This window comes from Stomoxys calcitrans, chromosome 1 (genome assembly GCF_963082655.1).
Source record: "Stomoxys calcitrans chromosome 1, idStoCalc2.1, whole genome shotgun sequence".
NCBI lineage: Eukaryota > Metazoa > Arthropoda > Insecta > Diptera > Muscidae > Stomoxys > Stomoxys calcitrans.
In genome coordinates, this window is record NC_081552.1 from 242669810 (window position 1) to 242696553 (window position 26744).

General features: G+C 38.6%; 1 protein-coding gene across 1 annotated transcript; it reads left to right on the plus strand.

Annotated features, from left to right (window-relative positions):
- The first annotated feature begins 20205 nt into the window (after positions 1–20205).
- On the plus strand, positions 20206–24203 carry LOC131997706 (uncharacterized). The gene is made up of 3 exons (XM_059369048.1): positions 20206–20576; positions 23987–24116; positions 24199–24203. Exons 1-3 carry the CDS (start codon positions 20259–20261, stop codon positions 24201–24203), a joined length of 453 nt encoding a protein of 150 aa, XP_059225031.1. The 5' UTR covers positions 20206–20258.
- The last annotated feature ends 2541 nt before the right edge of the window (positions 24204–26744 follow it).

Consider the following 26744-nt stretch of genomic DNA (forward strand, 5'->3'; position numbering starts at 1 on the left):
TGAAATTTTCGTTAAGAGAAATTTTAATAAAATTTTCTCTTTAGAGAAAATCTAATGAAATTTGTTCTAATAATTTTTTTTGAAATGGTTCGATTATAATCTATCCAATTTGATTTATACAATCCTACGACCTTAACCCCAATGGGAGATTGAGATTGGAACAATTATTTCATTTATATGCACTCCCGTATTATGCTGTTGTTTCATCCTTTCATATCATTTAATCATATCGCCATATCTTGCACCATGGGGACACAAGACATTTAAAATATTCCAACCTTAGGGCTATTTATATTGGACACATGTGCGTCTGGGATTGCGATGAGATCTGGGGCATGTTGGTTTATGAAAACTGACGAGCATTTGTTGGGTTGACATGCGTTAACACTTTTGGTTGACATGTGTTTTTTTTAATTGGCGACAGAGCGAAAAATTGTACAATCAAAGTTTACAGAACCAAGTCATCGAAGGGTGGCAAAGGAGTAAAGGATTTGTCATGGAGCAAGTGATTGCCCATAAGATTGTCAATGGAATTGGGGTCATGCCATTGAAAAGGTCGAGGAGAAGTAAAATAATTTCTTGGACGGCCTTAAGGGCTTAAGTGACTGAAGATTAACATATCAATGAGGAATATGATTTTCAACAAGGAATGAAAGAACATATTGATTGGGGTTTAAAAGGTTGAGTAATTTATGGATTTTTTAAAGCACAAAGTTCAGCAATTCATTCGATTCGAGCAATTTTTTTAATTGTTTTTATTATCATTCTTTATCTTAAAGCCAAAATACACCTCGACATATTCTCTGATAATGTTAATCCTCAACAAGTTGGAAAGTTACAAGTCAATCTCAAGCTTAATCACCCGGACAATTGCTGCTAAAGCCAGGCAGTCTCCGCGGAATCTTTTTGTTAATTCCTATGAAAGGGAATTTCCCTTGTTATTTATAAATAAGATGATCTGAGATATAGGCAACTGAGATAAAGTCAAAACATACGACACGACTTTAAGAGATTCCCTTGAAATATGAAAGAAGTCAATAAACAAAACAAAAAATGGCAGTAGCACAAAAATCCTTACTTCGGGAATCCGGGTAAAAGGATTTTTTTATCCCTCGTGTGTGTGTGTGGGACAATCTTTCAATTTGTTTATTCAAAATGACTTTACAAATGAGATTCAAATGACCATCAAAGATCTAAACACAGCAAAACCCAAACTCAAGTCAATATTTTCTTAAGCCATGGTCTTAAATAAATATTAGCGAAACACGCATGCGCAACTTCACCGACAATAGAGGGTGTACCTTAAAGATGTTCAGCGTACGAAACGCACTGATATGGTAGCTGTACTATTGACAAGGGTATAAACTGTAAGGTGACAATTATTTGTCAATAGCCAAGAAAAGGTAAACAATTCCAACTCATTCATCATCTGGGGTACCTGTTTGCATGTGTGCCTGTGTACATGAACAATTACGACGGAACGATGCCCTGCAAACATTTTTAAAGGCCAAACAATCTTCCGCGAATCTTCTAGATAAAGGTTACGTTCACGAGCGAGCTCGTCTAAGAGTCGTAGACGATTCCCCAGTTGTGAGGAGTTGTGTCCTCAAGATGAATCTTCTGCAAGAGAGTTCCGCGAATCTTCCACATGAGTTACAAAAGAGTGAATCAGAAGAGTCTAGGAAGATTTTAGAATCGCATGTACATAAACAATTACGACGGAACGATGCCCTGCAAACATTTTTAATGGCCAAACAATCTTCCGCGAATCTTCTAGATTTAGGTTACGTTAGCGAGCGAGCTCGTCTAAGAGTTGTAGACGATTCCCTGGTTGTGAGGGGTTGTGTCCTCAAGACGAATCTTCTGCAAGAGTGTTTCGCGAATCTTCCACATGAGTTACTAAAGAGTGAGTCAGAAGGGTCTTGGAAGATTTTAGAATCGCATAAGATTCGTGTGGACGAGTAACAAGATTTTTAAAATTCTTTTCTGGAACAGTTGGGCATTACTCTCCTGGACGAGTAACAAATAAGTGTTTTGTAATATTTTTGAAATATGTTTCTTAAAAAGTTGCGCGTTATTAGGTTGGATGATCCAAAAATACATATCAAGGTTAGTTTTTCATCAAAAACGTAACAACTACGAAAAAAACTTAAATTTGTTTGTACTAGCTATCATACTAAGTACCAATCGTCATATAATCTAAGTGAGAATTCTGTTTTGTGTTGTGGAAAATGTCCCATCAAAACAAAACATCGAATAACATAATTCAATACAAGTCATGAAAATAAAAACATGTAAAAACGTGCCAAGTTCGGCCGGGCCGAATCTTATATACCCTCCACCATGGATCGCATTTGTCGAGTTCTTTTCCCGGTATCTCTTTATAGGCAAACAAAGCATAAAAGAAAAGAATTGCTATGCTATTGAAACTATCAAGTTATAGTCCATATTTGACACGTATATTGAAGGTCATGGGAGAAACCGTTGTACAAAATTTCAGCCAAATCGGATATTAATAACGCCCTTTAGAGGCTCAAGAAGTCCAGATCCCAGATCGGTTTATATGAAAGCTATATCAGGTTATGGACCGATTTGAACCATACTTTGTCTAGTTGTTGGAAGTCATAACGAAAACGTCATGCCAAATTTTAGTCAGATCGGATGAGAATTGCGCCCTATAGAGGCTCAAGAAGTAAAATAGGAAGATCGCTTTATATAGGAGCTGTATCAGGCTACAGACTGAACCTAACAATATTTGACTTGTATGTTGAAGGTTATGGAAAAAGCCGTTGTCACAAATTCAGTCAAATTGGATAATAATTACGCCCTCTAGAGGCTAAAGAAGTCAAGATCCCAGGTCGGTTTATATGGCTGCTATATCAGGTTATGGACCGATTTGAAGCATACTTAGCACAGTTGTTGGAAGTTATAAAAAACACGTCATGCCAAATTTCGGATAGGAATAGCGCCCTCTAGAGGCCTAAGAATTCTAGACCCCAGATCGGTTTATGTGACAGCTATAGCAGGTTTTAAACCGATTTCCACCATACTTAGCACAGTTGTTGAAAGTCATACTAAAACACGACATGCTAAATTTCAGCCAAATCGGATAAGAATTGCGCCATCTAGAGGTTGAAGAAATCAAGATCCAAGATCGGTTTATATGGCAGCTATATCAAAACATTGACCGATATGGCTCTTTTACAATCCCAATTTGTGCAAAATATGAAGCGGCTAGCTTTACTCCTTCCAAAAATTAGTGTGCTTTCGACAGAAGACGGACAGACTAACGGACATGGCTAGGTCGACTTAAAATGTCATGTCGATCAAGAATATATATACTTTATGGGGTCTTAGACAAATATTTCGAGGAGTTACAAACAGAATGACGAAATTTGTATACCCCCATCCTATAGTGGAAAGTTAACTCAGTCGATTTATATACAAATCTTCTGGACGATTATAACGCAATGGGTTACGCAATAATCATCGCGAAAAGCTACTAAAACTATCGTACACGTAATAGATTGTCCAATGATAACCTAGAAGAGTGTTTCACGAATCATACGGACGATTATAAAGCAATGGGTTGTAAGAGAATCGTCGCCAAGAGTTACTAAAACTTCCGCACACGCAATGGGTTGTCCAATGATAAGCCAGAAGAGTGTTTCACAACTCATACGGACTATAATAACGCAAGGGTTGTAAGATAATCGTGGCGAAAAGTTGCTAAATCATCCGCACACGCCATAGATTGCCCAATTGCATCGTAGAAGAGTATTTCGCGATTCATACGGAAGAACAATTGCGTAAAAATCTTCCAGAAGACTGTTGTTTTTCATCGCGGGGACGAACGCTCTTCAAAAATTATAAAAAATGTTTGTAGGGTGATGGAATGCGTGACTAGGAATGCAAGAATGTCAAAAGAGACATGTAATTTTGTTGTATAAGCAATATTTTAATAAAATTATCGGTTAGGGTAAAATTTCGATGAAATTTTAATAAAAATGTTCAAAAGACAAAATGTCAAAGAAATTTTTTCATGAGACAATATTTCAATGAAATTATCACCAAAGATAAAGGATGAATGAAATTTTCTCTAAAGAATAAAGTTTTGATGAAATAAACCTTAAAATGTACAACGCAATTTCCCTAAAGTCAACATTTTAATGGCATTTTTTTACTCACCACCGTAGGATAGGTGGTATATTCATATTCAGTCATTCCGTTTGCAACACATCGAATATCAATTTCCGTCGTAAAATTCTACGATTTAACGATGTCCGTGTGTCTGTCCGTCCGTGTGTGTTATTCACTCTACAGCCTTCAAAAATTGAGATATTGTGCTGAAATTTGGCATAGCTGCGTCTTTTTGATGCACACTGGTTCTTGAAGTTCTTGAATGGGCCAAATCGGACCAAGTTTGGATATAGCTGCCATATAGACCGATCTGCCGATAAAGGGTCTGAAGTCCATAAAGGTTTATTCGATTTCGCTGAAATCGAATAAACCTCCCGATATCCGAGCTTAATATGGTTGAAGTCGGACTATATTTAGATATAGCTGCCATATAGAACGATCTGCCGATAAAGGGTCTGAAGCCCATAAAAACCTTATTTTTTATCCGATTTCGCTGAAATTTTAAACTGTCGATAGTTTTATGCCACCCAATATTCGTCTCAAATATGGTTCGGATCGGACTATATTTAGATATAGCTGCCATACAAACCGGTCTCCTGAAAAAGAGTATGAAGCATGGGCTTTATTTTTGATCCGATTTCGCTGAAATTTGAAACAGTGAGTAGTTTTACGCCTCCCAACATCCGCCTTAAATATGGTTCAGATTGGACTGTATTTAGATATAGCTGTCATATAGACCGATATGCCGGTTAAGGGTCTGAAGCTCATAAAAGCTTTAATTATTACCCGATTTTGTTGAAATTTCAAATACAAAATTCAACAGTGACTTATATTTATTAGACCACTCCATGTCCGTGCCAAATTTGGGTCAAAATTTCAACAAACTGATTCAAACATTGTGACGAAATTAATTTACAATTCAATGGTGGCAATTATGGTAAATAAAATTTCCCCCATTACCTGCCCGACCTCTTAGATATGTTTATGCAGTCTACGATACTCAACACAAGTCAGTGGGTGAGTGGTACACCTTTCCTAATTGCATCTCTTGCAGTGGTAAATGAAGGTGTCACCTTTTTGGTTAACGTGACATTGGCTACCGTAGGTGGCATTAAAATGTGCCGGGTGTGTCTTCTAGCACCCATGTAGGTGTTCTCTGTTTAATGATCGATGTGTGTGCATTCTTAACTCAATATTTTCATTTGGAAAAGATTAAAAATGAAAATCATTTAACTTGTTAAATGACTTGCAGGTCATTACAGCCACTCAAAAAAGAAATCCAAATCAGTCCGTCTTTCGCGTTGGCCTCACCAAATGCCATTCTCAAATACTACTGAGGCAGAGCCGGTGAGTGAGTGTAATGAAGTCATGAATGAATGCGTGAAATTCAGCTGTATGGCATTTTACATGGAAGGGGAAATGAGTTAAGTGACCCATAATGATAATCGATGAGATTAAAGCGTGTATTTTCCCAAATCGCTGTGCTTACCAAAAGCCCAGATAAAGAATATTGGGAAAATTTACTCATTAACCATGAGGTCTATAGGTACATAGCCAAGGCGAGCTCTAATGAATCCAGCAGGGAGACAGGTAATGGAAACACCTGAGATTGGTTTATCCATCACATGATTTCTGAGGGAATTAATCTCATGTTTGTTTTTTCGATAATCACTTGTGTATGAAAACCAACACGATCAATTTAAAGAATTTTAGGAGAAATATTCTCATAACTATGATATTTTTCTTAATCAAAAATGAAGGGTTTTAGTTTTTATATAAAAAAAAAATAATCCAAACACTTCCCTGGGAGATTATTTACCCTTATGATGTAATGCTTTGTTTCCGCTTGTTATTGACATCCGGTAGCCTAATAGAGCAGTGTTCACTTTTTCCTATTTTATCGAAGGGAAACAATTGGATTTTGATTTGATGAGGAAAAGTAATCTTTTAGGGTATTCAATTCCTGCTGCCTTTTGGCACCTTGGCTAGCAAATATTTTGCTGGGAAACGATTTGGAGGTGAAAGGAGGGATATGCCAACATTCTAAAGGCTCTGTGGGAATATTCAATAAGTCATCAGGTGTAAGTCTGGTGACAGTTGTGTAACTAAAAGGCATTAAAATCGGCCGGACCGAACTTTGGATACCCACCAACTCGGATACATATATATATTAACCACCTTTCATTGAAATATGCATAATTTGTGGACCCATAGCAGCTATATCTAAATACGAGGGTTGCATTTTATATTTCGGGATTAGAGAACAAAAACAAATATTAATCATCGAAAATCGCTTTTTTCTACCCACCACCGAAGGATGGGGGCATATTCATTTTGTCATTCCGTTTGCAACACATCGAAATATCCATTTCCCACCCAATAAAGTATATATTTTCTTGATCCGTGTTAAAATCTAAGACGATCTACCCATGTCCGTGCGTCTGTCTATTGAAATCACGCTACAGTCTTTAAAAATACAGATATTGAGTTGAAACTTTGAACAGATTTTGTTGTCCATAGGCAGGCTAAGATCAAAGATTGGCTATATCTGATTATAACTCGATAGAGCCCCCATATAGACTGATGTGCCGATTTAAGATCTTAGGTCTATCAAAGAGTGATTTTTTAAGAGCTATAGCAAAATTAAAAAAAAGCACACATAAAATTCAGAACAATTCATGAAATCTTTATTTGAATTGATAGTACGGTTAATGTTTGAAGATCTTTTTATGCAAATGTTGATCCAAATAAAATGGTCCATCCGAAATTTGGGACAGTGAGTTGTGTTGTGCTCTTCGACATTTTTCTGGTTTGGGTTTGGGGTTTGGGCCCTTAAAAGGCGCATTTATAATTCGATTTCGCTGAAATTTGACACAGTGACTTATGTTAGGCTTTTTGACATCTGTGTCGTATATGTTTCAGATCGGTTTATTTTTTGATATAGCTACTAAAAAGATCAATATGTTGTTATACGCAATTGAACGATGACTTGTACTTATTAGTATTTAATTCAAACCGTAACATATTTCGATATATTGTAGCTGCTATGGGGCATAAGGTATGCATTTTTCATCGGATTTTGACTAAAGGTGCTTTATGTGTATACCCGAGGTAGTGGGTATCCAAAGTTCGACCCGGCCGTACTTAACGCCCTTTTAGTTGTTTGGTTTAAATTTCGCACGTAGTGTTCTGTTATGACTTCCAAGAACTGTGTCAAGTATGGTCCTAATTGGTTTATAACCTAGTATAGCTCCCACACAAACCGGTCTCTCGATTATCCTAGTTCTGTTTCTAGAAGCTTTAATTTTTGCTGGTTTTTCAAATTTTAATACCATAGTCGTATTCTACTTCCAATACCTTTCATTTGAAAACTATATTGTCCCGATCGGTCCACTTTTGATTTTGGGTTATATTTTTGGCATTAGGGAGAGGGTCCGTCCCCCTTCGATACCGAAAAATTATATAGCCTATGTTTACTTCCAGACCAACCTACGCAATATGCGAACACTTCGAGAAAATCGGTTCTGCTGTTTTTCAGTCTATACGGAACAAACAAACCGAGTCCCATATATCCGTGATTGGCTAATGTGCCCATTTTGGACTTTTTTGTGTAGGTGGGGTGACCCCCCATACTTCGACATGAATTTGTATGCCTGATTCGTTATCTACTCCCGAATACTTTTCATTTGATACCCATATTGTCCTTATCGGTCCATTTTTTGATTTTGGGTGGTGTTTTTGGGATAACGGTGGAGGGTCCGCCCCCTTCCGTTATCAATAAATTATAAAGCTTTTTTATACTTCCTGACCATATTCGTAATCTTCTCCCGTATACCTTTAATTTGAGTCCCATATTGTCATGATCGTCAAATAAACCTATTTTAAGGGGTTTTGGGGCTGGGTAAGATCCAAGTACCTGGGTACTCCCCAGCTACTTGGACCTTACTTTTATTATGAAATTCGTACTCTACTCTTGAATACCTTTCATTTGAGTCCCATATTGTCCCGATCGGTCCACTTTTATTTTTGGGATGTACTTCTGGGGTGGACCCTCCCCCTTACCCCAGAAGTATATCCCAAAAAGTGGACCGATCGGGACAATATGGGACTCAAATGAAAATTATTCAAGAGTAGAGTACGAATTTCATAATAAAAGTAGGGTCCGATACAAAAAAATTATATAGCCTATGTTTCCTTTCAGACCAACCTACACAATCTGTGAAAATTTTTAGGTATTCGGTTCAGCCGTTTTTGAGTCTATACGGATCAAACAAACGCAAATTGAATTTTATATATAAGATTCAGTATATTAACGTTGCATCCTTATTTCCAACTTCATAGTATGGTTTTACTTTAATACAAATACATGTAATGGGTAATTGGTTACTTACTTGTATCCCCGTGCAATCCACATGCCACATATTTTACATTAACATTCTCAACCTTGTTCACTTCGTAAACATCGTTCATAAAGTGGTTATGTTTCGGATATGATAAACGTATTCTTAACGTATTAATTTAAATGTTTAGCATTACAATGGCCGGCGTATTGCCAGTTTTCAGGCGGTGGGGATACTCTAACGGATGAGTTCATGAAGAACAACAACCAACCACCATATGGAAAGTCAACCATAACCACAAGAGGCAGTACAAACAGGAAGATGACGATGGGCTTTCGCAAACCCTTAGCAATGAATGTTATCACGCAAATTGCAGGCTCTCACACAAATTCAGGATTCAAAGGTTTTATATGTATACAGCCTTTGTGTTATGCCCACCATAGATATGATACTGTTAGAGATTTGCTTCAATTGTCAGAGTTTGACAGGCATACGACGATATGCTATGGTATGCTACTTAAAGTCCATGTAATGCTGGAATAAATTACAGCATCGACCACCGACCTGGCTGTGTACATTTCCCTTGCTCCTGCTAGTGTGCGGCTGCTCTGGGGTTTTGGTTCTAGCTTAGGGTGAAAGAGTGAAACGGTTATAATATACCATGTCCTTTTTAAATTCTTTATGGTTTAGGCTTTTTGTTATTTTAGGGATAAACTTGGAAACATTGTTTCTTTTGTGGTATGCTGGCACTTTTAAATTTTCATGATTTCTCCTTGACTCGGTTAGCATTTGCCTTGAGCAAGCTATCATGGATTGCTTTAGAATTGTGGTCCAGCATCTTCATCTTTATCAACATTGAAGGGGTAGGAATATGGAGTTAATAGATTCGAAAATGCAACGAATTGTGTTAATTTACTCATTTATATGCGTAAAATTAATTCTTTAATGTAATTTTATGTAAATGATGATTGCAACCAAAGGTAAAACTGTAATGAGTCGCTAAGGGCAAAGTGAATTTCAAATAACGATGCTATTGGCCACACCAAGATGGCTATAAATCTATTGAGGGAAAGAATAAAATTAATATTGAAGTAATGTGAAATGCCAGCCATTTGCATTTTTCAATTAGATTCAAAATACTTTTGGGTGTAGGTTAGGTTAGGTTAGGTTGAAAAGAGGGTGCAGATATTAATCCGCCCCATTCCACTATGGACATACACCTAAGCCAGTAATCGGCTTGTTGTGCGCTCTAAAAACTATGTCGAGTTCCATGCGCGGGTGAGAATTCCGCCCTCTAGAGGCTCAAAATCCCAGATCGGTTTATATGTCAGCTATATCAGGTTCTATACGCCATACTTAGCACAGTTATTGGAAGTCATAACAAAACACCTCATGCAAAATTTCAGCCAAATCGGATGAGAATTGCGCGCTTTATTGGCTCACGAAGTAAAGATCCAAGATCGGTTTATATGACAGCTATACCAGATTATGAATCGATTTGAATCATACTTAACACAGTTGTTCGAAGTGCTACCAGAACACTACGTGCAAAATTTTAGTAAAATCGGATGAGTATTGCGCCCTCTAGAGGCTCAAGAAGTCAAGACCCAAGATCGGTTTTTATGGCAGCTATATCAAAACATGGACCGATTTGACCCATTTACAATACCAACCGACCTACACTAATAAAAAGTTTTTGTGCAAAATTTCAAGCGGCTAGCTTTACTTCTTCGAATGTTAGCGTGCTTTCGACAGACAGATGGACGGACGGACATGGCTAGATCGATCATGACGATCAAGAATATATGTACTTTATGGGGTCTTAGACGCATATTTCGAGGTGTTACACACAGAATGACGAAATTAGTATACCCCCATTCTATGGTGGAGGGTATAAAAAGAAAATTTTAAGTTTGGAATTCGGTGCTACAAAATCCTTAATTGTTTTCAATACCACTCCCCTAAGTTGGTTCATGTCTGGTATAGTGTCTCCACCTAAGTGCCGGTATCTGTTAAACGCGAAAGCCGGGCAATGACAAAGGAAATGCTCCAACGTCTCATCATCTTCCCCGCATGCCCTACACATGCTATCACTTGCCGCACCGATTTTACATAAGCGAGCTCGTAGTCCTTTGTGTCCCGTTATGATACCAAAAGCTATACTGACCTCCTTCTTGCTTCCTTTCAGTAATAGCCTCGTCTTTACACGATCTGGATCCCCCAATAGGATTATCGCATGCGCATTTGTCGCCCACTCCCTTAACTCGGACTGCGTCGACCCAAAAGGCTTGGGGTTAACCAAGTTTATTGACGACAGTCCTCTGGCCTTCACCACCAAATCATCTACCCTTTCATTCCCCCTTACTCCGCTAAGGCCTCGCACCCAAACCATGCGGATTGTGCCATCCTCAGAGAAGGCTTTGATCTCCTTCTTACATTCCAAGATTGTTTGTGATCTTACCGTCCTGGTTGTTATTGCTCTTATGGCAATTTTACTGTCGGTAAAGATGTTCACACTCGACGTCCTCGCGTTAGCCCCACACCGCTTCACGCATTCCGGTGATCGCCCGGATCTCCGCCTGCACAACCGTATTATGGTCAGGCAGTCTAAAACAGATCTCAGTCCCTGGGTTCTCAATGTAAACACCCAGGCCCACACTGTCCTCTAGCTTTGATCCATCCGTGTAACATGTTCTTCCAGATGGCAATACTAGGGTTCCGTCAATCCAAGACTGTGCCGATGGCAGCAGTGCCTCGCACTCGACTTCAAGGTTCATCTCAGGTATTCGATCGAAAACCTCTTCCCTTCCTATCGTCCTATCGATTATACCGGGTCTTTTGGGGTTAAATTCTACAAAGAAAATCGTTAAAAAAGAAATTTATCATCTATGCTCCTCCTGCTTTGGTTCTTTCTTTGTGTGCAACAGTCCCGTACATTTTAAGGTCCAACTAATTTTAGTTAGTCTTAGGTAAAGCCCCATCCTAGGCCAGAGATGGGCTTCTGCTAAGAAGACCTCGTTTAGCTTATTTTGCCAATGTGCCCACCAAAGAAACTCCACACTTTTGTCAAGTCAAAATCTGTTTCTGAGCTGAATTTGGAAAACTACCATAAAACCGGAATAACAAGAAAAATGTTTAAAATTCAAAGAAGCACTTAAAATTTCAAATAGAAACTCTAGAATGAATTCCTAAAGTCACACACATTTGGATAGACATTTGCTCATGTGCCGTAACATTACACTTGACGATTTTTTAAAAATTGGGTTCTTTCACTGCGACGCCCGCAGTCATTGAAATATGAAACTTTTTACAAACCAAAACACACACCTCATGGGCTCTTTATCCACAATGCCCAAGAGAGAATGAGATGCCTCTCCAAAGGACAAGTGATCATACAAATCATGACAACAAAAAGAAAAGGCAAGTAATGTCCTCAAATTGCTCACGTTTGAAAAAAAATTCCAGCACACATTCAAAATCAATCCATCATTATTAGACCCAAAGGAGCGTAGAAAGGCATGAGCATGGGCATGGGCACGGGCAAGGGTCTGGGCATGATATAAGGGCGTAATTGTCATTAGGATAACCATAAATAAATGTTTAAATGCTTGCGCATCCGTAAAGAAACTGTCAGAGGCATTGCCTAAGGCTTTAAAAGGTCATTCAAGTGTTTCATATGTTTGCCCAAAAGGCACGTCCGTCATAATTGTGGTGTCTTGGTGGTAATCAGAGACAATGCCCAAAATAAAATCGAAAAGAGAAGAATTTTATGGCGTTCCTTGTTCTATGTCATGGCAGACAGTTTAGTCACTTCGTTTTGTTTGAACGAAGTAATCAAATCTTTGGCGACACAATGTCTAGCAAGTAATGTCTGGACATCCACTTAACATTTTTGACACATAGAAATGGTATTTTTGAAAAATGCTGCAGAAATTTGATTCTTTCCAAAAAACCACTTGAAATTTGGTTTTGACTTCACTGTATAATTTTTTTTTTATAAATTTCAGATGTTTCTTGAAGATGTTTTTAAAACTTGTATTCCAAGTAGGGAATTCCACTTTCCTTAGAATTTCTTGAAAATTTTTTAAAACATAAGTCAACATTTTTTTGGCAAAATTTTTTAAAACCGGAAATAGAATTTAAATGGCCAGTTTTTCTTTGAAGAAAATAACAGTAACAAGTTAAAAGGCGTTAAGTATGACAGGGCAGAACTTTGGATACCCACCACCTTAGGTATATATGTAAAGCACCTCTCCTCATAGTCCGGTGAAAAATGCAAAATTAATGCGCCCAAATTTATGGGCCAAATTCAGCATGGACATTACAAATGCAAATTTTGCCCATGAACATTCCACTAAGGAAAAGGGGCAAACTTCTCACATATCAATGAGTGCAGTCCGATTCAAGTTTAAGCTCATGATAAGGGGCCTCCTTTATATAGCCGAGTCCGAACGGGGCGCCGCAGTGCGTCACCTCTTTGAAGAGAAGTTTTTCACGGCATGGTACCTCACAAATGTTGCCAGCATTAGGAGGGGAAAACCACCGCTGAAAATATTTTTTCTGATGGTCTCGCCAGGATTCGAACCCAGGGGTTCAGCGTCTTAGGCGGACATGCTAACCTCTGCGCTACGGTGGCTTCTACGGACATTAGTAAGTACAAGTCATTGTTCAATTTTGTAGAACATAACATTGGTCCTTTTGGTAGCTATATTCAAATATAAACCCATATATGGTTCGAATATGACACGAAAAGACTAACATGAGTCACTGCGTAAAATTTTAGCGAAATCGGATTATAAATACACGTTTTATGGGGCCAAGACTTTAAATCGAGAGATCGGTCTATATGGCAGCTATATCTAAATCTGGACCGATCTGGGCCAAAGTGAAATGGGATGTCGAAGGGCCTAACACAACTCACTGTCCCAAATTTTGGCAAAATCGGACAAGAAATGCGCCTTTCATGGGCGCAAGACCTTAAATCGAGAGATCGGCCTATATGACAGCTATATCCAAATCTGGACCGGTCTAGTCTAAATTAAAGAAGGATGTCGACGGGCCTAACACAACTCCAACCCCAAATTTTGGCAAAATCGGATAATAAATGCGCCTTTTATGGACCCAAAACCTTAAATCGAGGGATCGGTCTATATGGCAGCTATATCTAAATCTGGACCGATCTGGGCCAAAGTGAAGTGGGATGTCGAAGGGCCTAACACAACTCACCCGCTCCCAAATTTTGGCAAAATCGGATAATAAATGTGCCTTTTATGGACCCAAAACCTTAAATCGAGAGATCGGTCTATATGGCAGCTATATCTAAATCTGGACCGATCTGGGCCAAAGTGAAGTGGGATGTCGAAGGGCCTAACACAACTCACTGTCCCAAATTTTGGCAAAATCGGATAATAAATGTGCCTTTTATGGACCCAAAACCTTAAATCGAGAGATCGGTCTATATGGCAGCTATATCTAAATCTAGACCGATCTAGGCCAAAGTGAAGTGGGATATCGACGGGCCTAGCACAACTCACTGTCCCAAATTTCAGCAAAATCGGAAAATAAATGTGGCTTTTATGGGCCTATAACCTTAAATCGGCGGATCGGTCGGATATGGGGGGCTATATAAAGATATAGTTCGATATAGCCCATCTTCGAACTTAACACGCCTATGAACAAAAACAGAATTTGTGCAAAGTTTCAGCTCAATATTTCAAAATTTAAAGACTGTAGCGTGATTTCAACAGACAGACGGACGGACATGGTTAGATATTTCGATGTGTAGCAAACGGAAAGACAAAATTAATATACCCCCATTCTTCATATGGATATATCCTTCACCATTGATCCATAGACTAATAAATAGATAGGAAATGTTTGCGTTGTTGCTAAAGAAGCCAAACCGAGTAATAGGTTAGGAAGGAATGGAAGGATACGAACCTATTCTGACTATACTTGCATCCAAATACTTGGAGGTCATAGTGGACGTCAATGTTCAACATTTCAAACAATTTGGGTTAAAATTGCGCCGTCTACAGGATCAAAAAGTCAAATCGAAAGATCGGTTTATATGGGAGCTATATCAGGTTATGGACCGATTTCGACCATATTTAGCACGAATGTTGCATATTATAGTAGAATTGAGTAAGGTTTCAGCCATATCGGATAAGAGAATTGGGAATTCTAGGGGCCCAAGAAGTCCATTCGGTAGGTCGGTTTATATGGGAGCTATATCAGGTAATAGTCGTTTTGGAAGTCATTGTGCAAAATATCAGCCAAATTGGATAAGAATTGCTTCCTCTAGGGGCTCAAGAAGAAGAATCGATGTATCGGTTTATGTGGGAGGCTATATCCAAATCGGAACCGATACGGCCCATTTGCAATCCCCAACGATCTACTTTAATAGGATGTATGTGTGCAAAATTTCGAAAAGCTAACTTCACCCGTTCGACCGCTATCTTGATTTCTACAGACGAACGGACGGACATTGATATATCAATCCAGAATGTTGAGACGATCAAGAATACATATACTTCATAGGGTCCCAGATCGATAGGTTAAACAAACAGAATGACTGCACTAGTATACCCCCATCCTATGGTGGAGAGTATAAAAAAGACATTAAATTCGGCCGCGGTGAATCAGATCATTACTTCGATGAGTTAATAACGGAAGGACGATGTGTATATTACTTTAAAGGGGACGAAGTAGTTATTGATGAATAAATAAAGATGTCTTGAAAATATTTAAAATAACGGTTATTTTTTAATCAAACCTCGAGTGTGAGAAGTTTGCAGCAGTTCCTTACAGGAATGATCATGGACCAATTTGTAGTATATGGGTTCAAGGCCGTAAATCAGGAGATCAATATATGTGGAACCAAATCCAAATATGGTCATATCTTTGCGATAATCTGGAAGGGTACTTGGAGGCAAATTTTAATACCATATTCGTTTTCTGGTCTCCAATACCTTTCATTTGATACCCTTATTGTGTCCATCGAATATGGGTGGCGTTTTTGGGATAAGGGGGAGGGTCCGCCTCCACCCGATATCTAAAAATTATATAGCCTATGTTTCCTTCCAGAAAAACGTACACAATCTGTGAAAATTTTAAGAAAACCGGTTCAGTCATGTATCATACAGTCATAATGGATCTAATGGCGTTTTTAATGGGTGACGTGACCCCGTATACTTTGATCTAATTTTGTATGCCAGATTCGATATCTACTCCCGAATACCTTTCATTTGAGCCCCATGTTGAAGTGAACGTCCAATATGTCTGGTTGGGGGAGTTTTGGGGTTGGGGCGGCCCACTGGGTACTTATCAAATTTTAATACCATATTCGTATTCTACTTTCCAATACCTTTCATTTGATACCTTTATGATACCTATGACCTATATGATACTCAATCGGTCCAATTTTGATGTTGAATTGTTTTTTTTTGGCATAAGGGGGAGGGTCCGTCCGCCTTCCGATATCGAAAAATTATATAGCCTATGTTTACTTCCAGACCAAACTACACAATGTGCGAACATTTCGGGAAAATCGGTTCTGCCGTTTTCTGTCTATACTGAACAAACAAACCGTTTCCCATATATCCGTGATTGGCTAATGTACCCATTTTGGGCGTTTTTGTGCGGGTGGGGGTGACCCCCCTATACTTCGACATGAATTTGTATGCCAGATTCGTTATCTACTCCCGCATACTTTTCATTTGATACCCATATTGTCCTTATTGATCCACTTTTGATTTGTTTGGTGGTGTTCTTGGCGCAACAATGGGGGGTCTGCCCCCTTCTGTTACCAATAAATTGTAAAGCCTTTTCCTACTTTCTGGCCAAATTCGTAATCTACTCCTGAATGCCTTTCATTTGAGTCCCATATTGTCATGGTCGTCAAATAAACCTATTTTAATGGGTTTTGGGGCTGGGGCGGCCCCCAGGTACTAGGGCCCAACTTTTATTATGAAATTCGTACTCTACTCTTGAATACCTTTTATTTGAATCCCATATTGTCCCGATCGATCCACTTTTATTTTTGTGTAGTACTTTGGGGTAAGGGGGAGGGTCCGCCCCCCTTCCCATATCAAAAACCTACACAATCTGTGAAAATTTCAAGGTAATAGGTTCAGACGTTTTTGAGTCTATACGGAACAAACAAACAAACCGACAAACAAACAAACACAAGTTGAATTTTATATATAATATTAGCTGGACAGGGCCCGTTCGGTAGCGCCTTCTTTCCCTCTGTTATTTTATCTGTGCCCTATACTGGCATTGTCGGGAATGTCCTCTTTGGGGGTACTGGTACGGCCGTTCAGATATTTCGCCCCAATGTTAATATCATATTGGAGCTCTACTCCCAAATGTCTTTCATTTGGTTTGTATTTCCATTTACCCTCCCTAAATAAGGTTACCAAATTTTTCTTTTTGAGTTATTATAAACAAACTAAATTTTAAATTGCCCCACCTATCTTCGAGATCTGAAATTTTTGAAAATAAGTTATGGGGGGAGTCCGCCCATTATAGATTGGATGTTAGATCTACTTCATTCTCATGGTTTTGGGGTTGGCTTGGAGTAGCCAAACCCTTTGCTCTGAAAGTAAAAGTGGATATCAGATTCATACTATACTTCCCAAAATCACATTTGAGCTGAATATTGCTATAGTCGGTATATATGTGTGGTTTTTGGGGGGAGTTTAGGTGAGGCGTCCTTGAAACACTTAGCCATACAATAGTTATCAGATTTGAGCCCCTTATTGTCATAATCCGCAAATATGTCCACTTTAAGAGGTATTTAGGGTGTGGTGGCCAACCAGACACTTAGCCCTGAAAAAATTTCAGCATCGTGCTCTACTCTCACATTTCTTTTATTCGAGCCCCAATAGCCATTGGTTTAAGGGAAGTTTATGGGGTGACCCCCAAACACTTGGTCATAAAATTGGATTTCAAATTCGTTTTGTACTATCAAATACCTATTATTTATCGCCATAGTAGGCAATCATGACCGGTTTGAAAGCAGTTTAGGGGGCGGACCCTGAAATAATATCAGCATCGTGCTAGAGCAGGACTTTGTTTGGCCCTATTATGTCAAGCATTTTGAAGGTGGCTTTCAAGATTTTCATGGCTACTGACCGCCCCCCCCACGCTAAGAACCAAACGACAATTTATTTGAATCTTTGATTGTCGCGATCTACTGTCCTGCGGAACGGTAGGACGTGACCCAGATACTTGAATCCTTATACCAACATTAGATATACTGTCATAGACCTTTCTTTTAATTGACATATTATCCCGATCGAACTATTAAAGGGTATTTAGTGGGTGGGCCGGTCCCAGACTCTGTCCTAATTGTGCATGCCAGATTCGTAGTCAAGTCCCAAAGACTTTTCATTCGATACCCATTTTGTGACGTTGAACATTTATGGCCGTTTTGGGGTTTTTCAGATTGGGGAGGCCCCCTAGACACCTTGGACCAAATTCATATAACGGATGTGTACTCAGCTTCCAAATATCTTTCGTTTGATACCCATGTTGTCCCAATCGGTAAATTTGTCCTGCTGGGGGGTTTTGGTCGGTGGGATGGGCCCTCAGAAACCAAAAAATTATTTTTTGTCTCAGATTTGTATCTACTTTTGAATACCTTTTATTTGATACCCATATTACTCAAAGCGGTTGAAGTGCCCTGTTGGGTAGTGTTTTGGGGGGTGGGGGCCCCCCGACACTTAGGTTAACTTTTTAATGCCAAGTTCTTACTCTACTCTCAAATGCCTTTCATTTGATACCCATATTGCCTACAGCGGTGAAAGAGTCCTGTTAGGGATATTTAGGGGTCGGGGGACCCCCTGAGCACTTTGTGCGAAATTTCTATACCAAATTCGTACTCTACTCTCAAATACCTTTCATTTGATACCCATATTGTCGCAATTGTTAAACATGTCAGTCCGTGTGGGTTTTGGGATGGGGCGTCCGCACAGGTTATTTGACCCAAAAATTTTATACCAATTTCGTGGTGTACCACAAAGTAGCATACAAAATTTCGCTTAAATCGGTGCACGCATCTCCGAGATCTGGCGTTTTTGAAAATTGGTGTATGGGGGAGGGTCCGCCCCCCTTCGGATATCAAAAAATGTAATACCCTATTTTCACCGGGGGCTCAAACTCTAACATCTGTGTAAATTTTATAAAAATCGGTTCAGCCGTTTTTGAGTCTATACGGAACAGACAAACGAACAAACAAACAAATAAACACACAAAAAAACAATGCGCAACAATTTCATTTTTATACCCTCCACTATAATATGGGGGTATACTAATTTCGTCATTCTGTTTGTAACACCTCGAAAAATGCGACTGAGACCTCATAAAGTATATATATTCTTGATCGTCATGTCATTTTAAGTCGATCTAGCCATGCCTGTCTGTCCGTCCGTCTGTCTGTCCGTCCGTCCGTCCATCCGTCTGTCCGTCCGTTCATCCGTCTGTCTGTCGAAAGCACGCTAACTTTCGAAGGAGTAAAGCTAGCCGCTTGAAATTTTGGACAAATACTTTTTATTAGTGTAGGTCAGTTGGGATTGTAAACAGGCCAAATCGGTCCATTTTTTGATATAGCTGCCATATAAACGGATCTTGGGTCTTGACTTATTGAGCCTCTAGAGGGCGCAATTTTTGTCCGATTTGACTGAAATTTTGCACCTGGTGTTTTGGTATCACTTCCAACAACTACACTTAGTATGGTTCAAATCAGTCCATGTTTTGATATAGCTGCCATATAAACCGATCTTGGGTCTTGAGCCTCCAGAGGGCGCAATTCTCATCCGAATTGGCTGAAATTTTGTACAACGGCTTCTCTCATGACCCTCCACAAACGTGTCTAATCTGGTCTGAATCGATCAATAAATTGATACAGCTCCCATATAAACCTATCTCCCGATATTGCTTCTTGAGCCCCTACAAGGCGCAATTCTTATCCGAATGAACTGAAATATTACAGAATGACTTCTACAATGTTGAGCATTCATTTATGGTCCGAATCGGACTATAACTTGATATAGCTCCAATAGCTTAACAGTTTTTATTCAATACTCTTTGTTTGCCTAAAAAGAGATAGAACTCAACAAATGCGATCCTTGGTGAAGGGTATATAAGATTCGGCCCGGCCGAATTTAGTACGCTCTTACTTGTTATATAATAGATAAGATGTTATCGTTTTAATATCTTCATTGGTTCTGTCAAATTATTTAATTTTCAATCATGGAGAGAATTGAAAAAAATGTGTAGAGAGTAACACACGTTGCCATCTCATTTTTATTTTGTGCACCTTTGCTTTACACCCATATTCTCTTGATCAGTCTAAATGCCCGTTTTGAGTGTTTAGGTTTTTAAAGTTGAAGAAGTAAATTTCGGTGATAGGTTTATGTGGATGCGGTACGTATGTATGTTGCATGTATATGTTCTTTAGAAATGTCTGGGTATTTCAAACGGAACAATCAAGTTAGTATGCCCTTATTCTATGGCGAAGAGTATTAAAAGTAAATCAATTAAAAATAAAACGCTTTTACTTCAAAACCAAAAATACATATCTGCATGTTTCAGCATTGTTTTCTATGTGGTTTGTACGGCAACAATTGTGGTTCTTGTGGCTACGGAAACGCGTCAGATTTACTTTAGTTAAATGACAATTTTTTCATTGACACATTTAGTCGTAAGAACTCATTTGGACTACTACAGGCTCTGATATCGCGTTCTTTAACACGATACAAAATCATAATAGAAATGGCTTTACTTCAGCTGCTTACATTTGTCTGGTTTTTTGGAATTGTGGTAACGTCACATGACATTTGTCGCAGCGATGAAGCCTTTTGTATAGGTCAATGCTGTAATTCTACGGATTTCTATCGTGTGAATATAAAAAGATGTGAATTGATAAGAAAGTATTTTAATTTCTCTTATGAAACAAAACTGAGTGCCTTCAAAGGCGACCAAAGATTTATGAATCTTTTATTACAATTTTGGCATGACATCAGTACGCCATGTCTGAAAGCGAAAGATGTGCACTCAATGTGGCATATTGGATATCAACGCTCGCCCAAAGTGAGTTGAAAGAAGATGTTGGTTGATTTATTTGTTTAAGACTGTGTGATGAAAATGAAATAAGTAAAGGTTGTGTCTGTTTTTATACCCACCACCATGGGATGGGGGTATACTAATCCTGCCATTCCATTTGTAACACCTCGAAATAGTGATTTAAGACCCCATAAAGTATATATATTCTTGATCGTCTCGACATTCTGACTCGTCCGTCCATCCCCCCGTCTGTCGAAATCACGATAATGGTCGAACGCGTAAAGTTGGCCACATGAAATTTTGCACAGATACCTACCATTGATGTAGGCCGTTCGGGATTGCAAATGGGTAGAGGTGGACAATGGTTAATGGGTATTTACCCGAATGGGTATTTACCCATTTATACCCAAAAGCTGGGTATTTATAATTTTGCAGATATGTTGGTTTTAAAAACATTATTCCAAAAATGTTTAATGATTTCCTATTCTTTGTATATAAACCTGACCTGACCCTGATTTCATAAAATCGGATTTTTGTCCAGACCATATTTGGATGTAGCTGCCCTATATACCCTATATAATGAGCCTATAAAAGGGGGATTTTTCATCCCCCACAACGAATTCCGGCACCCCTCTAAACCTTTTTGTTGAATTTCGTCCAGATCGGATCATATTTGGATATAGCTGCCATATAGACCGATCTCCCGAAATAGAGTATTGAGCTCATAAAACGAGAATTTTTCAGCCGATTTTGACGACATTTGAAACAGAGTTGAATGTTCAACTCAATGAACATTAGCAGAACTTATGGCTAAAGCCGTTGAAGCTTGTAACTAGTTATTGATAAGACAAACAAGTAAAAAGGCGTTAACTTTGGATACCCACCACCTCGCGTATGTGTGTAAACTACCTTTCGTCAAAATCCGGTGAAAAAATATGTTCTGATTTGGACCAAATACTAATATTACTCTTTTTAGCAGCTATATCTAAAAATAAACCTATCTGCACCATATACGACACGGATGTTGAAAAGCCTAACATAAGTCACTGTCTCAAATTTCAAATCGGATTGAAATATCGGTCTATGTGGCAGTTTATCCAAATCTGGACCAAATCGGTCCAGGTTGTAGAAAAATGTCGAAGAGCCTAACACAACTCACTATCCCAAATTTCGGCGATATTGGACAATAAATGCGCCTTTTATGGGCCCAAAACCCTAAATCTGAGGATCGGCCTTTATGGCTGTTATATCCAAATCTGGACCGATCCGAGCCAAATTGACGAAAGATGTCGAAGGCCCTAACACAACTCACTGTCTCAAATTTCAGCCAAATCGGATAATAAATGTGGCTTTTATGGGCCTAAGACCCTAAATCGGTGGACCGATCTATATGGGGGCTATATCAATATATAGTCTGATATAGCCCATCTTCGAACGTAACCTGCTTATGGCAAATTACAAGAATCTGTGCAAAGTTTCAGCTCAATATCTCTATTTTTAAGGACTGTATTGTGATTTCAACAGACAGACGGACGGACATGGATTAGATTTTTACGCTGATCAAGAATATATATATTTAATAGGGCCGGAAATGGATATTTCGATGTGTTGCAAACGGAATGACAAAATTAATATACCCCCATCCTACGGTGGTGGGTATAAAAACCAAACCTTCGCATGAGAATATCTAGGAAAATGTGAATACCTCTGGTGAGGTCTTTACCAGTGAAATTCGTCATTTCAACTCTAAAAACCCTAGATTCAGACTACAGAATCTCAAAAGGATTAAGCTGTTTGTGCGATAAGGAGAGCCATTCATCGTTTCCGAACCGATGACCTACTATGACAAATTTGCGGTCGAAATAACAAACCTCAAAAGCAACGTCCATTCATGGAATGCGCAGGATTCCGACGAAATTGCTGCAATATTGCTGAAGAAATGCAATGACGCTGGCGGTCACAGGTACTCGGTTACCGGTACATCCAAGTTATTCAGCGTCAGTGTGGAAATTTCGACGTAGTTCTAAACAACTTTTCGCACAAACCAATCTTCTGATTTGACTTCTAGAGCGCTTCCAGGGGAGCAATTTATGTCCGATGTGGCTTAAAATTTGCACAAAGTGTTATGTTATAACGTCCAACAACTGCGACAAGTACGGTCCAAATCGGTCAATAACCTGTTATAGCTCCCATATAAACCGATCTCCCGATATGACCACTGGAGCCCTTACAAGCAGCAATTTTTTATCCGATTTGGATAAAATTTTGCACATAGTGTTTTTTTACGACTTCCATCATTATTCCAAGTACGCTCCAAGTCGGTATATAACCTGATTTAGCTTTTATATAAACCGATTTCCTAACACAGAAAAAAATATCTCTTAGAAAAACCCATATTTGTATGTGAAACTTTAAATTCTCAAAAAATTGTAGCATTGCATCGAAGACATTATTTGTTGAAGTACGTAAGTAAGTCTCTACTAGAGACTTGACAGACAAAATTATTGAAATTTTGTTGATTTTCAACAAATTCTTTAGAGGATGCGTGCAACACTACCAAACATGAGATAATGAGTTCAATACTCTGCGGCACCAAAATTGTTAAAATTTGTTTTTAAGAGTAATAGTAGAGAGTGACAGAGGAAAACCCGAGAGCAGGACTAAATTAAAGAGACAAAGCAGCGCGAGCCCTAACAAAGAAAACAAAAACACCACCAACCGAAGCAAAGCACATGCGTTGGCTGGTTAGATGGTTTTTTGCCTTGCTTATGGATATATTGTTGTTGTTGTTATATGTTGGCTTGCAAAGAGTGCCTTTCAACAACAAATTTGTACTTTGGATTGTTAAGATACAAAACAAATTGTTGCAGGAAAATTAACAATTTTCGTAATTGTTTTTTCGACCAAAGTTGTTGTTTTCCAAAATTATCTGTGAATTTGATATCTTTAGCCCCTGGAAAGCGCAATTTTTGTTCGATTTAGCTAAAATTTTGCATATAGTGAATTGTTATTACAACTATACCAAGTACGGTCCAAATCGGTATAGCTCTCTGTTCTGTTACTAGAAGATTTAATTTTTGCTGGTTTGACAGCAGTTGGGTATGTAGAATAAAATTATGCCCTTCAACTAAATTTATTTTACATACATTTTTAGCTGAATCCATTGTGGTGGATTCTCAAGATTCGGCCCGGCCAAACTTTGCACGCTTTTACTTCTTTTTACTACTTCGAGAGCAAAATCATGCCGGCAGCTGAATGTTATAGTCGAAATCGTGTTTCTGCATGGGTCTTAGGATGGGTGCATACATCAGTTCATCCACAGTGAATATACGCACTATTAGAAAATAAGCCCAGAGTGGCATTCATTCAGTCTTTCCTTACTGATATTTCTCTAAAATCTTAAATGATATTTAATTTTTTTTCGTTTAACTTTACAGAAACTCGACCACGTACCGCAATATTGTTTTAAACGTACTGAAGATGAAAACGGGCTTATTGCTGTTAAACCGTTGGAATGTGCTGAAAAGCATAACAGATATCGTTATGCACGATATGCTATCCTCATTGGTAAGTATCATAACTCTATTTTTCAACGGAATGATACTCTCTATACTCTCATCCCTCGGTGCTGGGTTGTTTTGCTTGTCAGTATGAAAATTTCATGACGCTTTAAAATTTCTTCGAGGTTATCCTTATGTCTGGGTATCCATTCCATCTTCATTGTGGCTCCATTCCGACCTCGGCATTTTTAATCTACGTGACTGACTAGGATAAGGGATCCGGAGCGGGTACCTATGATCCGCTCCACTCCCTCTCTGGTAAAACCAACAAATTCGGCACCGCTCCACGCTCTGAACTGGCAATTTTTTTCTCCCGCTTCTGCTCCTTTTCCTTTAAATTGACTATTTTCATATCCACCACCAAAGGATGGAGGTATATTCATTTTGTCATTCTGTTTGCAACACATCGAAATATCCATTTCCCACCCTATAAAGTATATATATTCTTGATCAGCGTAAAAATCTAGCCATGTCCGTCCGCCTGCCCGTCTGACTGTTGAAATTACGCTACAGTCTTTAAAAATAGAGCTATTGAGCTGAAACATTGAACAGATTCTTTTTTTTTGGCCATAAGCAGGTTAAGTTCGAAGATGGGCTATATCGGACTATATCTTCAAATAGCCCCCATATAGACCGATCCGCCGATTTATGGTCTTAGGCCCATAAAAGCCACATTTATCATCCGATTTTGCTGAAATTTGGATCAGTTAGTTACGTTAGGCCCTTCGATATCCCTCTTCAATTTAGGTCAGAATGGCCCAGATTTGGATATATCTGCCATATAGACCGATATCTCGATTTAAAGTCTTGGCCCCATGAAAGTCGAATCTATAATCCGATTTCACTGAAATTTGACACAGAGATTTTTGACATACGTGTTACTTAACGCCTTTTTACTTGTTAAAGTTTCTTCTTATACACACCTTGCCCTATATAAACAGATCATCCGACTTTACTTCTTAAGCATATACCTAACAAGATTTTAAACAACTAGTAAAAACGCAAGTGCCGAACGTTCGATTCAGGTACCGAGAAGTGCATAAAAGGCTTAAAATTCCAGATCGGTCCATATGGCAGCTATATCCGTTTTGGATATCGGGTGGTCTAGTGCATCTCCATGTTCCAAATGTATATCAATGAATGGTCCGATCTGGACCAAATTTTGATTTGGACAACGAAAAATCTAGTCCAACTTACTGCTCTAAATTCTGAGGAAATTTCAAGTGCGACTTTTTATGGGTTTAAGACCCTAAATCTGAAAATCAGTCTATAAAGCAGCAATATCCAAATTTGGTCCGATTAGGACTATGTTCAGTTCAGTTGAAACCCGCTATCGTGATTTCGACTGACGGACGGACGGGCATGGCTAGATCGACTCAGAACTTCGAGAAGATCAAGAATATATGTATACTTTATCGAATATTTCGAGGTGTTACAAACGGAATTACTAGATTAGTATATCCCCGACCAATGGTGGTGGGTATAAAAAAGGCGAAGTTTGTATATGCCGAATATGGTCTAGATAGTACAATATTAGCATATCCTACCAACTAGACCTTTACCTACCAACTAGGTTGTATTAGGTATCTATACATTCATGATGATGGGTATTCAAAGTTCGGTTGTTATCTTTTCATACCCACCACCGTAGGATAGGGGTATATTCATTTTGTCATTCCGTTTGCAACACATCGAAATATCAATTTCCGACCCTACAAAGTACATATATTTCAGATCTTCGTAAAATTCTAAGACGATTTAACGATATCCGTTTGTCTGTCTGTCCATTCCTCTGTTGCAATCACTCTACAGCCTTAAAAAATTTATATATAGAGCTGAAATTTGGCACAGATACGACTTTTTGATGCACGCTGGTTAAGTTTTTGAACGGGCCAAATCGGACTATATTTGAATATAGCTGCTATATTGGACCATAAAAACTTTATTTTTCATCCGATTTTGCTGAAATTTTAAACATAGAGTTGCTTAAGGCATATATATATATTTAGATATAGCTACCATATAGAGCGATCTCCCGATAAAGGGTCTGAAGACCATAAAAGCTTTTTTTATTAACAGTGGGTTATTTTAAGCCTCCCGACATTCGACCCAAATATGGTACAGATCGGACTATATTTAGATATAGCTGTCATATAGACCGATCTGTCGTTAAAGGGTCTGAAGCCAATAAAAGCCTTATTTATTACCCGATTTCGCTGAAATTTGAAACGGTGAGTAGGTTTAGGCCTCTTAGTATAGGACCCAAATATGGTTCAGATCGGACTATATTTAGATATAGCTGTCACATAGACCGATCTCCAGATAAAGGGTTTGAAGCCCATAAAAACTTTTTTTATTAACCGATTTCGCTGAAATTAAATACAGTGAGTTATTTTAAGCCTCCCGACATCTGACCTAAATATGGATTAGATCGGTCCATATTTAGATATAGCTGCTATATAGACCGATCTCCCGATAAAGGGTCTGAAGCCCATGAAAACTTTATTTTTTAACCGAAATCGCTGAAATTTGAAACAGTGAGTTATTTTTAGCCTCGTGACGTCCGATCTAAATATCGTTCAGATCAGACTATATTTAGATATAGCTGCCATATAGACCGATCTCACGATAAAGG